The sequence below is a fragment of the Balaenoptera ricei genome, chromosome 1 (assembly GCF_028023285.1).
Source record: "Balaenoptera ricei isolate mBalRic1 chromosome 1, mBalRic1.hap2, whole genome shotgun sequence".
NCBI classification, from domain to species: domain Eukaryota; kingdom Metazoa; phylum Chordata; class Mammalia; order Artiodactyla; family Balaenopteridae; genus Balaenoptera; species Balaenoptera ricei.
In genome coordinates, this window is record NC_082639.1 from 118,766,234 (window position 1) to 118,781,830 (window position 15,597).

At 49.9% G+C, this 15,597-nt stretch overlaps 1 protein-coding gene across 2 annotated transcripts in view; it reads right to left on the reverse strand.

Moving 5' to 3' along the window:
• Positions 1–5,750: 5,750 nt before the first annotated feature.
• The window catches only part of OLFML2B (olfactomedin like 2B), a 38,289-nt gene continuing 28,442 nt past the window's right edge, over positions 5,751–15,597 (reverse strand). For both annotated transcript variants that reach the window (XM_059903085.1, XM_059903076.1), the window contains exons 7-8: positions 7,389–7,565; positions 5,751–6,839 (exon numbers count right to left, since the gene is read on the reverse strand). In XM_059903085.1, the coding sequence (XP_059759068.1) occupies positions 6,238–6,839; positions 7,389–7,565 (779 nt within the window). In that variant the 3' untranslated portion in view covers positions 5,751–6,237. The remainder of the gene's footprint in view (positions 6,840–7,388; positions 7,566–15,597) is intronic.

Here is a 15,597-nt window from a genome sequence, read left to right on the forward strand (position 1 = left end):
TTCCCAGACCAGGGCTCGAACCCGTGTCCCCTCCATTAGCAGGCAGACTCTCAACCACTGCGCCACCAGGGAAGCCCGGAGTTGGATATTTTTAAAGAGAATGTTGGAAGAGGATTCCTTTGGAGAGAGCTTTTCAGAGGCCCATCCCTCCCCCCTGGGCTTCCCCTCAAGGCTAAGGGAAGAGAGCTTGAAATGGACCAGTTGGGACACTTAATCCATGTTCCTTGTATTTTGGGGGGTCACAGTGGACAAGTGACTGATTCCCATCTGGGAGACCTAGACAGGGAAGATGGGCTGGGTAACTACCTTTCAGTAGAGCAAAGATTACTTAGTTGGAAGCCAATCTGCACTCCCAGGTTTGGTCAGAATAAATAATGTGTGAAAATTTTCTGTGGACCAGATGTTGTCATACGTGGGGTCATCTTCAGTTCGATCCAAGTGGCCATTTTAGAGGGACAGAGATTTTATCAGCATGCTGCTGGAGGTATCACTAGCATCCTAGGGGCTGGGGAAGGGGTGGACGACCAGCCAGAATAGAGATGCTTTAGTCCTTGCGAAGAGAAAACGACAAAGCATCCCTATCAAAAGAGGAAGATGCTCTTCAAAGGACCCACAAAGGTGCCCGAGAGAGAGTGTTTTTAAATGCCTCCCAACAGAGCTGGACCACCATGACTTTACCAGTCAAATCATAATTTTCCTGCCCCGTTTGTTCCCCTCTCTCCCTCCTATTCAACTCTGGACCAAAGTTAGCCACCTGGGAGAGTCGATGACCCCCCCCCCCCCACCATCAGCAGGATTCCTGCCTCCAACAGGCCGAAGCAGGGATGCGGCTGAAGTCAAGTCCAAAATTTTGATTATTAAAATTGACTGGACGTTTTAATTACTCAGCTGAATCTGTGTTGATTTATTTAAGGCGGCCATAGGACTTTTTGTTACCTAAGAGTTCCCCATAACGTCAAAGGGCCTGCCCAGGTTTTCATATGAGAGCAGGAAAAGACAAGGCTCACCAAAAAAAATGTACAGGGATATTGGTAGGAAAAATAAAGGTGCCTGATGATTACAGCCCTGGAGACACTCTTGTTCAATTTGACAGTTACAGGGACATGATCAAAGCAAGATTCATCTGTCAGCCATGGGCTTGACAGATCTGTGGGAGAGGACCCAGGATACAGTAGAAATGGTAGGGGGTGTTTGCAGTACGCCATCCTGGGGTGGTGAGGCTGAAGAGGGGCCGTGGAAGAAGTAGGGAAAGTATGGAAAACACTGAACACCAAGTCATAGCATCACCATGCAGTCTTCTTGCCAAAAAAGTTGAACCTGGATCTAATCAAGCCTTCAGATCTAACTTCCAGTTTAAAGGAAAAACAAGGGAGAGAGGAATAAATTAAATGATAGCTGAAGGAAGCAATCAGATAAGTGATAATATCAGAAAGTGATATTCTGCAGAAAACCCAACATGATTTTTTTCAGCAAATCAAAGCATGAAAGAAAGGGAGCAGAACAGGAAGAAACTATTCTAGACTAAAAGATCTAACTGGAATTTAGTTAGGAGTTACGTACCAATATTGGTTTCCTAGTTTTGACAAATAAAGGAAACTGGGTGAAGAGTATTTGGGAACTCTCTGTACTAACTTTGCAACTTTTCTGTAAATCTTAAATTATTCCAACATTTAAAATTTATGAGAGAGAGAGAAAAGAGAATTAAGATGCAAAACCATAAAATCAATGTGTAGACATTGACTGATCTGATTCAAATGTCCAAATGTACAAGACACTTTTGAGACAACTGGGGAAATTGAGTGAGAGCTGGGTGTTATCGATTTTAAGGGATCATTGTTAATCTTGTTACATTGAGGTTATGTAGAAAAATGTCCTTTTTTAGAAATATGCCTACTGAAGTAAGTTTGGGTAAAATGTCATGATGTCTTTAAAACACGTCAGCAAAGCTTTTTAAAAAGCTGAAGCAAATATAATGAAATATTGATAATTATTATATTATTGGTGTTGGGGTTATGGGGGCTCATTATACTTTCCTCTGTATTTTTCTGATTGATTGAAAGTTGTCACAATAAAAACTATTGTGTGCCTATTTTTTGCCTTATGCTTTTGATGTTATTTCACTAAGTCCCCAAACAGCCATATATGACAGATCCATTACTGAGGGCTCAGAGAAGTTCAGTATTTTTTCCAAGATCACACAGCCAGAACAGGAAAGAGCCAAGATTTGTCCACAAGTACCCACTGCCTCCCGTATTACCTCGGGTGGAAGGACAGTATCTTGTGGGGTCCGGGAGAGTTAAGAAAGGAGCCTAAAGCTTATATCCCAGAGATCAGGAGACTATCAGGGAAGTCAAGAGGAGGAGCTTGTTTGAGAAATTTAAATAAGGACTTTGGCTAATATTCTTCACTTACTTTTACCTGCATTGCCTTGCTTGAATCTTCGGTGCACCTACCCTCCTTGTAGGCAGTGTGTGCTCCTTGTCTGAGGTCACATGAAGGCCAAGTTGGGGAGTCAGGACCCAGACCCAGTTTCCTGCAGCAGACATCCCTCTTCACTGGGTGGTAGCAAGTGAGAAAAAGGCCTGCACGCCATCACCCAATTGTGTTCAGGTGAGTTAGCATATCGAGCGGCTGCAGAATAAACTTGCTCACTGCCCAGGGTGCTGGGTTGGTTGTAGGTGCTTTGGCCAGCCTCACCTTGTGCCTGGAGGGACTCTGGGCTGATACGGCTGAGTGGGACCGCTGCAGGGCTTTTGCTTGGTCCTGTCCCCCGCTGTCAGCCTCCAGAGGTCTGCATGCTCAGCCCTGGCTATCTTCTGCTTCTGTCCAAACGTCCCCATATCACACAGGCTTTCTCTCACCTGCCTACACAAAAAGCCACGCCCTCTCTTCCACCTGTGTTTCTCTATATCCTTTCCCTGCTTTATTTTATTGCCACCTGTCATATCACATATAAATCTATTTCTTTTCTCTCTTCCACTCCAGAATATAAGCTCTCTGAGGTCAGGGACTTTGTCTTGGTCCCTCAGGATCCTCAGTGGGGGACTCCATGAATATTTGTTGAATGAATACATGTATACATGAATAAACGAAGGTAAAAAGAATGTAGGATAAATTGCTAGTCTTATTTTTCTCCACTTTTGAAAATGATACTGTTGGGAAACACTTTAATAGGAAAACAAAAGTAAATCTATTTTCCCGTCAGTATCAAGTGATTAAAATGCCTCAGGTTCGGTGTGAGGTTACAAAGCCCGGAGAAGCCTCAGCAAATCTGAGAGCTGGAAAAGCCCCCTTCATTTCACAGGTGGGGAGAAGGCCAGGGAGGGTGGGTACATACCTGACTGTTGCTCGGTCTCTTCAACTTTCTGAGAAACTCGTTCTCTAATTCTTCATGTTTCCAAAGTTCAAACCCACGATGAGAAAGCTGTTTGGAGAAGTCCTGGGTGTGCTCGGGGAAACTGTTTCCCACCAGCCGGCTTCAGGCCTGAGGTCACCCCTTCCACTGCTTCCTCCTTGCAGCGTGTGGGAGGTACCTGGGGAGAGGATTCTCACCTGGCCTGAGTGGGCAGTTCGGCCGCAGGGCAATTAGATCGCCCAGAGAGGCTGCAGCTGGCATCCGCAGAGGCTGATCTTCATGGCCCCCTGGCTCTCCCAGCAGGGGGAGTTTCCTGACCACCTACAGAGGGGGCTCTGAGGAGCTAGGGCAGGAAAACTGACTCTTGGGCAAGCGGCCACATGAGTTTCCATGTTGGAGCCTCAACCCAGAGTCACCGAGGGGTGGAGGGCAGCCCTCCTTGCCTGCTGACCACCTGTCCTGGGATCCACGGATCCAGGCCACGGATGGCTAGGACAGCCACTCCTGTGGCTTAGGCAGTACTGCTGCCTGGCCCCTGCTCTGCCCCTCCTGCCTTGAGGCTCCTCAGCCTGGGTTCTGGCTTTTCAGGGGACGCGGCTCATGGCCTGGGATCCTACACCCGCACTTGTGAGGCAGGCCTCCCAGAACTAATTATTTTGCATGACAGCTGGGGCCCTGACCAAGCCCTGACCACTTCCTACTGACCCTGATTGCTTGTTCCTGAGGTCCATTATCGAAGGTCACTCGCTCTGGAAACGTGAAGTCTGAGAACTCCCTTTCTTGACATGGCAGGGCAACTTTTAGGAGGTTCGTGCAGAAACCTGAGGAGCAGGCAGATTGGGAGGACTTGGTGTCATATGGACAGCAGCAAAGAGAGTAAGCTGTGGGTCAGGCACAAGTGGGAGAGAGGCACACATCCAGCCCCGGCCTCTGGGCCACCCAGCAGTGAGGTCCCAGGTGGGGTGAGTGTGCCCTGGGTGACAAGCCCTGGTCTGGGAATCTGGCAACTGTAAATATATCACTTTACATAGATGGATGGGTGGGTTGGTGGATGAATGACTGGGTAGATGATAGATGGATGGATAGGTAGCTAAACATTTCCGTTAAGATGTGAGTTCCTCACCAGCAACTCTCCTGCTGGCTTACCCCATTCCCTCGGAGCAGCCCTACCTTGGGCTCAGGCTGACTTTGCTGTGGTCTCCAACTGGGGCCTGACAGAAGGGCCAGGATCTAGGGAGGAAATGCTTTCTCTCTCCTCTGGTCGGGTAAGGCCTCTGGACGTGGGCAGCTTTACCACCCTCATCATCCACCAAAGCCTTTTTGAGCCCTGGACATACCATCTCCCCGCCTCTAAACCCTCCTGCTGCCTCCAAGCCTGACAGGCACTTGCACTTGCTCAGGAGAATTTGACCGAAACAGCCCCAAGACAAAGTGAAGTCATTGGATATTTGTTATTTGAAATGGGCTAAGTGGAGGAAGCTGCTAGCAGGGTGGGCGTGGAAGCCACGCACCGTGCAGAGAGGTGTAAGCAGCGCAAAGATCGACTGGGGAGCGTGGAGGGGGAGGGTGTCTGTGCGGAAGGACTCAGCAGGCAGCAGCTGCTCCCTATATGGGGGGCGTGGGGTGGAGAGGGTGGGGTCAGTGTGGTGACATGATGTGCTTGTCTTCCCACGTCATTCTTGGGTTCTGCCCTCCACCCATAAACTCAGGAGACGCCCATTCAGGTTTTTTTCCACTTTTCTGTCTCCTGTTTTGTGTAACGTGGAGGAAAGGGCAAGCTGTGGGCAACAGGCACTGCACAGGGCCGGGCCGTGCATGGGGAGGGACGGCAGGTCTTCCCATCCTACAAACACTTCCCTCAGGGGCCTCGCTTCAGAACCAGGCCCTTCTCCTGGAGGGGAAGCTGGGAAGGAAGGCTGGCTGAAGGTGAACGTTCAGGATGAGGCAGAGGAGAGGATCATGGGGAGGGGAAAGATTGACTGATGGATTGTAAGCTTCTTAAGAAGTACAGGGTCAAGGTCACACTCAGCTTTGTATTTTCAGCAGTGCCAACCACCAGGCCACACGGAGGAGGAATAAGGAATGAACAGGTTCCCCTATCTTGGTTAATGACTAGAAAAAAGCAGAACAGCGCAAGGAAGCTGGTGAGACAGTGGAAGAGACGGGAAGGGATCAATGCCCCCAAATTAAAGCGAGTGTAGGGGTCAGCTCATTCCAAATCTCTAACACCCCCTTTCCTGCCGCCACAAGGAAGCCCCTCATTAGGAGGGGAGGGGAGCTGCCTGGGGCAGCTCAGCATGAGGGTATTTCTATGGGACACAGATCCCACCTCCTTCTGGGGGAGGGATCGAAGCCCGCCAGTCATATCAGTGCTAAACAAAAACGCACTGGGGGGTGATTTTAAATTTCTTCTTTATTAAAAAAAAAAGCATTTTTTTCCGGGTTTTTAAAAAAACTTCTCTAACACATAAAACAATTTTTCCCGCCCCTTAGCACTTCCTTCTTGCCTCCTTCACTCCTGCTCCTGGTGTCAGCTGCCTGCAAGACCCAGATGAAGAAACCTTCTCCGATCGAGATGTGGGAGCTGGAGGGGGTTGAGGGTTTGAAGGAAGGTGGTTACTGGTCAAAAGGAGAAGTTCATTTGCACAAAAATATAAACCATGGAGGGTGAGGCCAGCACATACACGTATGGATTGATCTACAATCCGTATAAAAAAAATAGACCCAAATTGTCATTTTACATTGGCAATATTATACAAAATAATATATATTTTTTAAACCACACACACCCACATACACACACACACACATACACACACACACACACACACACACAAGGTGCCAGTAGCCCCTCTGCACTTCTGCTTCTGGGGACAGGAGTGTCAGTAGGCAAAGATGACATGGTAGGTGACCTGGTGGCCATTGTCCCAGGCGTAGAGCAGGCGGTCCTTGGGGTTGTAGTCTACCTGGGTGGTGTAGGAATACTCATTCTCGAACAGCAGCCTGGGGATGATCTGCGTGTTGGTGTGGGTGTCAAAGGCGTAGGAGATGTTGGCATTGCGTTGGTTGTAGCTGTCCACGGCGTACAGCACCCCGCAGATGACGAAGCAGTTGCCGTAGAAGTTCCGCCGGAGCCCCGTGCGCCACGTGGTCTCCTTCTGTGTGCTCAGGTCCACGGCGTTAAGCTTGCTCAGGACGATGACCTCCTGGCTGAAGCCCTCGTCGTCCAGGGCCGGGTAGATGAGCCACAGGCCATTCTCATCCACGGCAAAGTCCACGTCCGAGTGGCCCTGCCACCGCCAGGGCGTGGCCTCCTCATAGGCCACGTCATGGAGCATGGCCCAGGCAGCCACATAGCGCTGCTTCAGGTCGTACTTGATGATGTTGCGGGTGAAGGCCCGGTTGTAGTAGAAGGCACCATTGTACACCACGTGGCCCGTGCCGATCCAGCTGTAGGGGAGCTTGTAGGAATTGCTCCAGCGACCTGCGGGCAGTGAGAAGGCAGAAGGCTCGAGGGCAACGGTGCAGAGACAGCCTGCCAGGCAGGGAGGGGGCAGCCCAGAGAGATGGGACGTGCCATTGGCTTGAGGTCTGGAGCCCACGGTTTGTGTCTTGGTTCTGCCACTTCCTAGTTCTGTATGGCATCCTCATCTGTCATTTAGAAATAACGATTTCCACTCCCCTCACTAAGCTGTTTCAAGGATCCAGAGTGCTAATGTACGTGAGCGTGGTTTGTAAACTGTCAAGGGCCATGGGAAAGGGAAGAAGTATCACTACTGTTTTCTGGACCAGACTCCAGGTTGTCCTATGTCCCAGGGACTGGGAAGGAGGGGCAGGGCTGAGAGATGAGAGAGCAGAGAATGTGAGAGAGTGTGGAAGAGGGACATCCCGCTACCAGAGAAGGTCCTTTTACCATCAGAAGAAGGCGTTGCCCTTCCTGTCCACTGTCTCCACCCTAAGAGATCTGGCCATGATTAAAACAGAGGACAGTGGGGAAGGAGGAACCCCCCTAAGGTGGACCCATATCACGTACCTTGTTTGAAGTTGTCCAGGTTCCGGAACTCTACCAGGGTGTTGCCATAGTAATAATTGGTTACGTAAATCCGCTCATCTTTGGCCAGGGGGTCCTTCATCCAGGCCCCTTCATTCCGCCCGTATGTGTTCTGCGTGGTTGGCCCAGTGATTGTGGAGAGGGTGTCCTTGCACCTTCCTGATGGAGGAGAGGTGGATGGAGAGGTTGGGATGATCGAAGAACGCCCCGCCCCTAAAACCCTTGCTGGCTCTGCCACCTGGAGCCTGAACTCCTGGGCAGGCTTCTATGGCCCTGTATAGCCAACCTGACGCCAGACATTTTCTCAGCATCATCCCCTGCTATTCCTCTCATCTATCCTATATTCTACTCCTATGAAGCCATCTACTGTCACCATCCTGGGCCACTTTCATGCCACCATGCTTTGCTCCTGCTGTCCTCTTACTTCTCAATCCTACAAACTCACCCCTCAAGGGTCTAAGCTCCAATGCCCTTTTCTGACACCACACCCTCCTCTGAAAAACCATTCTAGCCTTTTATTGGATTCCATCCTGCTCCCATAGTACTGTGAATGTACCTCTCTTACAGGACATGTCATCTTATGTCTCACCATTGTTTGTGCATCTCTCTCCTGATTCAAAGCCCACCCCCATCCAGAGCATAAGCCCCAGGGAGCAGGGTCTGTGGCTTTCCTCTTTGTGTCCTCAGTCCTCAGAATACACAGTGTCTGCCAGGCCACGGGCACTGAGCAGATGTCCTGAAACTTGGATGAATACACGGCAGCATGAGAAGTGTGACCAGAGGAGAGGACTTTACAGGTATGACCAGGAACACGGAGCTTCACCAGCCACTGAGCTACCCCAAGGGGCTTGGCCCAGGCCACCAGCAGAGACCAGCCCTGACTGTGCAGTGTATGTCATGTCCCTGAGGCCCACCTTCTGGGTCCTAGAGAGCTGTCCTCAAGCCTATGCCTCTGTGGGCACGATGCCAGGGCCCCCTTCTGGGAAACTGGAGGGGCCGGGGACCAAGTTCCCACATAAGGAGCTTACTCTGGCTGTAGGAGACTCCTTCAAAGGTCAAGTCTGCTTTAAGGGAACTCTGCAATGTCCTCCTGAGTGACTCTTTGGAGAGACCTGGTGCCCATGAGAGGCTCTAAAAGACCACTAGAACCATGCTGGGTTCTAAATCAAGTTGAAAGCCTGCCTGCATGCTTAATATGCAGTATTACTATTGAACATGGCCCTGAATGATACTGAAATAACATGAGACTACAGAGAGCACGTGCTCTTTTTGTCTCTGCAACAGTGGGTTATGAAGGAGATGGGAAGAGGACAATGGAGGGGGCAGTGGGAGAAGCAGATTAATCCAGGCTTTACAACTTCCTCCTACTCCTCCTGGCAGCTGGGACCAGCAGAATAACCCCCAACTGCCATCAAGACTGGTGCACACATGGGCAACAGTGATGAGAGTAATTTGTCCCTGACATTCACGTGGGACCAAAGAGTAAGGAGCTACAATTCAGATTCAGGGTTCTCTAAACTCCAGGCCACGCCCACTTCCAAATTGTTGCAGTCTGTTCCATCCGTTCTGCTCCCGCATAGCGGTCTGAGCTGGCAGGACAGGGCAGGCGCTGTGCCCTTGGCCCCATGCCTGGGGCAGCCAGGCGTCTGAAAGTAGGATAAACATTGTTTTCTCAGGCAGGGCCCACAGTTGGGTGCAATTGGCAGGGTTCAGGCATCTCCGTGTGGGGTTTATTAGGTCCTGGTCCGACAGAGAGGAGAGGGTTTTGGCCTCTGTAAGACAAACAACAGAGCCTACCAGCCAAAGCCTCATTCCCCCACATGAGTTCATCTGCTGAAGACAATAAAATAGAAGGCTCTGGCTGAGCCCAGGCAACAGAGGTCTGATGGAAAATATCTCATTCCCTGGCGCCGAGCAGGGCCCTGGCTTGCCAGTGGAGAAGCTGTGCTTCCTTAGAACTAAGGTGAGCCCTAGCGTGCCATCCCCAGGGAGGGGCGTTTTTATGTGCCCCCTTCCCCTGGAAAAGCCCAGTGAGGACATCAACTCCCTGTCTGAGGGGCAGCCCCCAACCCATGCCCAGAGCCCTACAAATGGCTGTGCGAGGCCAGGGGTTTCTGCCATGGCTATGCCACCTCTCTGCCCAGATATGGAAACTGCAGATGAGCTCCTGGAAGCCAGGACTCATCTAAGTTTCCATGTACTGCATTGCCCCAGGCAGCCCCCCAGATCCCTGCAGGGTCCTGTCTCAGCACTAAGGCTCTGCAATGAGAGGGGCTTAACGTGAGGCTATAGAATGCGCCCCAGGTTTGCAGACAGAGGCCTGGCATTGGTCTTGGCCCTGCTACTGATTCCAAAGTCTGTGTTTCTTTTAAAAGGTCACAGAGCTTTAATTTCTTCCACAGTAAAACAAGTATAATATATGCCCTACCTACTTCACAAGAGCGCTTGGAAAATGCACTCTGATGATGGTATGGTAGGCTGAGTAATGGCTCCCAGAGGTAACCAGGTCCTAATTCCTGGAACCTATGAATGTGACCTTATATGGCAAAAGAGACTATGTTGCGATAGGGGGACTACCTTGTATTATCCAGGTGGGTCCTAACTGCAATCACAAGTATCCTCATGACAGGGAGGCAGAGGGAGATTTGACTACAGAAGAGGAGGCAACCTGATGATGGAAGCAAAGATTGGAGTGATGAGGCCACAAGCCAAGGAATGCCGGCAGCCACCTGAAGCTAGAAAAGGCAAGAAATGGACTATCCCTTGGAGCTTCAGGAAGGAACCAGCCTTCTGACACCTTGATTTTAGTCCTATAAGACGCATTTAAGCCTTCTGGCCTCCAGAACTGTTAGAGAATAAATTTCTATTGTTTAAGCCATTAAGTGTGTGGTAATTTGTTACAGGAGGCATAGGAAACTAATACAGATGGCGTCAGCTTCTGGCATCTTTATTTCTGTAGGAAGAGGGGAGTCCCAGCTTATAGCTTCAAAGTCCTGATACCCAGGACCTCAGGCTGTATCTCCACACGCCCTCGGAGCAAATGCCGGCATCCCACAGGGTGGTCCAGCCCAGGCAGGAACAGTGGGACAGACAAGGGTGGTTTGAGAGCATTTGAAGACAGGTTCAAGGGAGATCAGTAAACCATGAGGCCCAGACCCAGGTCTGAGAATCTGGGGCCCTTCAGATGCTCCCACCCTTGGCAGCAAACTGTCAGCCTTGGAGAGAAGACGCAGCATGTCTACTCCTTTTCAAGGGTAATGAGAGAAGGGAGGGAGATAGTTCGAAGGCACTGAAGAGAAAAGAGTACTGCCTGCAGCTCATCTTAGACGTGTTCCCCCGAAGTATGGTGACGGGGAACACTTCCTAAGCCGTCTCTATGTATTAACTCATTTAACCATCGATAGTCCTGGGAGACAGTTGGCCCTGCATCAAAGGTCCCCGGGGTCTGAAAAGTAGGGTCTCTTCCTCTCAGCATATAAACCTGCTCAAATCTTGCCATCTAACGCAAAGAAATCAGCAAACAAGAGGCTCCATGCCCTCTGGGGCTCTCAGTTCTCGCGGCAGGCCTCTCCTGCACACTCCGCAACTCCTCACCTGATGGCTGCCTTAAATGCTTACACACTGTCCATCAGGGATGCTCTCTGGTCTTTTTATTCGAGTCAAGCCTGTCTTTTGTCTGAAACCCCCGCCCACCTCCCCCCACCTCCCTCGCTCACTGGGCTTTCACACCCCGCTCTCCTGGTCCCCGCTCACCGCCCTGGTCATGCTGCCTTTGGCTGGTTCTCTTTCCTGCCCACCTTTCAGATGTTATCCCTTAGAGACCCGCTTTTAGCCCCTTATCTTCTTGTTCTTCCTGTGTTCCCTGGGCACACTCAGCTCTTATACAGCCCGGCGTTTGTTTCTGAGCACCAGACATCCAACCCCTACTAGACATCTCTCTCCTGTGTGTCCTCCTGATTCCTCAAACTGAATGGATTAAAAATGGAATTCATCTGCTTCAATTCACAGCCTGTTCCTCCTGTACTTCCCGTCCTGGAGAAAGGCATGGCACACCGTTAACCAAGCCTGGAACCTTGTGGTCCTCCCTGATGTCCCCCTCTCCTCCACCCACACACCCAGTGGTCGCTGTCTCCCACCTCTTCATCTCTCTGCCCTTTCCCTCCACCTCTGCAGCATTTGCTATGCCCAGCGAACACAGGTGGACCCACTGCGCGTGGGAGTCCAGAGAGACTCAAAGTGAAAACAAGGCAGGTGTGTTGTCCCTATGACTGAGTAAGTGGGGCCTGACAGCCCCAGAGGCCACAATTTCCATTTGAAACCGAACTTGTTTTGAACGCAGAAAGAAGGTAGTGGTGTTCTAAGAAGTATAAATAACCAAATAACCCTATCATATTCTTTCTTACTTGTGTTATTTCCTCATATTAGCCAACAACTCATGCTGAAGATGACATAGAAAAGGGAAAGATAGGGCAACTCATAGTTCCTTTCCTTTTTAGTCTTCCTTACTCAGTAGGGAGTGCTGGTAAAGTGTACTCATATTAAGAAGTGAGGGCTTCCCTGGTGGCGCAGTGGTTAAGAATCCGTCTGCCAATGCAGGGGACACGGGTTCGAGCCCTGGTCTGGGAAGATCCCACATGTCACGGAGCAACTGGGCCCGTGAGCCACAACTACTGAGCCTGCGCGTCTGGAGCCTGTGCTCCGCAACAAGAGAGGCCGCGACAGTGAGAGGCCCGTGCACCGTGATGAAGAGTGGTCCCTGCTTGCTGCAACTGGAGAAAGCCCTCGCACAGAAACGAAGACCCAACACAGCCAAAAATAAATAAATAATAATAATAAAAAAAAAAAAAGTGAAACAGAAACAGATGAGTTAGTTTTGTGTGTTTCCACTGGTCTGCTAGGCACAAAATGCATATGAATGTAGCAGCCATGAAATACCAACTGTCATTTTGGTGGATTCCGCATGAGTTAAATAATCTGACCTTTGCATTGAAAACCGGCAGTGCACAATATGATAAAATTCATGCTATTCAAGTTTTTAATATTCCTTTACTTACAATCGCATGAAATCCAAAGAAAAAAACCAAGTGAGAGAGAGAGGCCAGAAAAGAAAGGAAACAGCTTTATACTGACTATCTTCAATGGCACTTTTCTCCTGCTCCTTGAACGAGGGGCTCTGTTTTCATTTTGCCCTGGGCTATACAAAATGCGTAGTTGGCCCTGACCAAACTGGTTCACTTCTGGGGCTCTTGCCGGCTCTGGTCCTTCTCACTGCAGTGCTACCTTCCTTCCTGGCTGTTTTTTCCTCATCCCTCAAGACAGCTAGGTCAGCTTCTCTTTTCAGAAGAGACATCTGACCCCAAAGCACCCTATGCATTCACTCACCACCCTGAGTCGAAATGGTGTTTATGTGTCTCATATACAAGCTTGCGGCAACTCCAGGTCAGGGACGCTGCCTCATCTGCCTTTGCACGACCAACACCTACAGAACCTGGGCGTCAACAGCACCCAGTACTTTCCTTAAACTGACAAATCTGAATATAGTCCTCCTGCTTAGAACCTTCTGTACCACTTTTAGATATAAGTCCCAACGTCCCAATCCCTTCATCAGCAGGCCCCTCTCCCTTATGTCGCCCTGTGTATGCCAGGACGATGGGCGTTCTTTAATCCCCCTGACCTCCCACCCCCCATGCCCGCACAGGCTCATGCTGTCAGCTCTGCCCTGGGGACCACACTCGGAAATGGAGCTCCACCCTCAGAACCAAAGACAGTCTCCACTGGACTGCACACCTTGCCGCTTGCCAGCCCTGGCCACTTTAGTCGCCCGTATCCCCCTCACGGTGACCCCTCTGCGGAAGTGACCAGAGCTCACTCCCTTTCACAGCCAGCACGGCGTGGGGCTGAGTGAATTAGGAGTGGGCGCTTCATCCTTGTAGAGAGGCACAGACTTTATTCCTGATCCATTTACAAGGAGCGTCTCCACTTTCTCGCCTTGTTTCTAGGGCCAGCGGCCTCTGTGTTCTGACTGAAGCTCCTCGTGGTTTCAGGGGGCTGGTGAGGTGCCCCAGCAAACAGACTGAGAGCAGAGTGTGTCTGTGGAGTTGGGCGTCGGGAAAGCTGCCTGTCCAGTGACTCAGGGCAGCCAACTGGCACACTTCTTGGTCCCGAGTCTGGGTGCCGTGGAGGATCTAGCTAGCCCTGCCCCTGCCCGTGTCAGCACCACCTTCCTCAGGCTGCCTCACACCAGGCCCGCTGACATGTGCCAGGCCGGCTGGCCATCTCGTGCCCACAGCCAGTGGCTGGCCAGGCCTCGGGGACTGTTAAGGTGGTTTACTCTGTGAAGGAGACAGTCTTTAGCCAATCGTATTTCCTAGGTTCGACCATGAGGCAGGCTCTCTGGTAGTGCTGTCATCCTGACTGTCCTCTTTGTCTGCGCCTTCCCACTCCCCACCCCCGCCCCAAAGCAGCCTCTTCTAAAACGTGCAGCAGGAGTTGCAGTCCTTAAAGTATGGGACTCCGCAAAGCCTTGGCAACGTGGCACAAGTGTCCTCTTCCTCTGCGGTAGCCTGAGCAGACCTCTCCCAGACACTGAGGATGGTGACCGCTCCTGTCCCGTCCCTTCACTTCCCGAGCCCCGGCTCCCATCACTGACAGCATTTTTCCTCGCCTGTCCTAGAGCTACTATGCTTTGGCCAAAAGTTAATTCCAATTTGCTTGTTTTGGGAATTTTTCTGACAGTTTTACAATTCTCCTGAGGAAGATGGTGGACCTTTTAGGGTATTACAAAACTAGGTTTAGAAACCATGGGATAGGATGTTCCTTTTAAAAGCAGCCTCATTTAAAAGCACTCAGACAGCTCAAAGTCAAAATTGCCAGGCTCAGTAAACAGCAAGCAACCTTTCACAGGCAACAAATCAGTGGCCTGTGTTGGTTTCAGCCAAATGATTTTTATTTAAATGATGACTACATGTAGTCCTACTCGGCCAGGCACAGGCAGGCAGGAAGTCTGCAGAGAAGGTTCCAGAAAAGAAATCCCATCCACACTAACAGCAGCCCAAGAGAAGCACTTGACAGTGATACATGATTAAAAGTGATTCCTGGGGCTTCCCTGGTGGCGCAGTGGTTGAGAATCTGCCTGCCAATGCAGGGGACACGGGTTTGGGCCCTGGTCTGGGAGGATCCCACATGCCACGGAGCAACTGGGCCCGTGAGCCACAACTACTGAGCCTGCGCGTCTGGAGCCTGTGCTCCGCAGCAAGAGAGGCCGCGATAGTGAGAGGCCCATGCACTGCGATGAAGAGTGGCCCCCGCTTGCCGCAACTAGAGAAAGCCCTCGCACAGAAACGAAGACCCAACACAGCCAAAAATCAATCAATCAATCAATAAATTTTAAAAGAAAAAGAAGAAAAAAAAAGTGATTCCTGAAAAAACTTGCCAAGACTCCACATTGCCTAAAGAGCCACCCTTCTCTCTGTGCCACCCCCTCTTTTCATCCCTTGGTATTTGAAGAAACACTTATATCTGTGTCCACGTCCCTGTGTTTTTTTTCTGCAGTAGACATAAGAGGCAAGAACTTCAGCTCTTTTGAAAAATCCTACAGGCCAGTCTTTAAGCAGAAGCTTACATCCTCTGTGTAAGACAGATGAATGGATAAAGAAGATGTGGTACGTATAGACAATGGAATATTACTCAGCCACTACAAAGAATGAAATAATGCCATCTGTAGCAACATGGATGAACCTGGAGATTATCATGCTAAGTGAAATAAGTCAGACAGAGAAAGACAAATATCATATGTCATATATCATATGACATATCATATATCATACATCATACATATCATATATCATATCATATATCATATCACTTATATGTAGAATCTAAAAAAAAAAAGGATACAAATGAACTTATTTACAAAATAGAAACAGACTCACAGAGAATGAACTTATGGTTATCAGGGGGGAAGGGTGGGGGGAGGGATAAATTGGGAGTTTGGGATTGACATGTACACACTGCTCTATTTAAAATAGATAACCAACAAGGACCTACAGTATAGCAGAGGGAACTCTGCTCAATATTCTGTAATAACCTAAATGGGAAAAGAATTTGAAAAAGAATAGATACATGTATATGTATAACGAAATCACTTTGCTGTACACCCGAAACTAACACAACATTGTTAATCAACTATAGT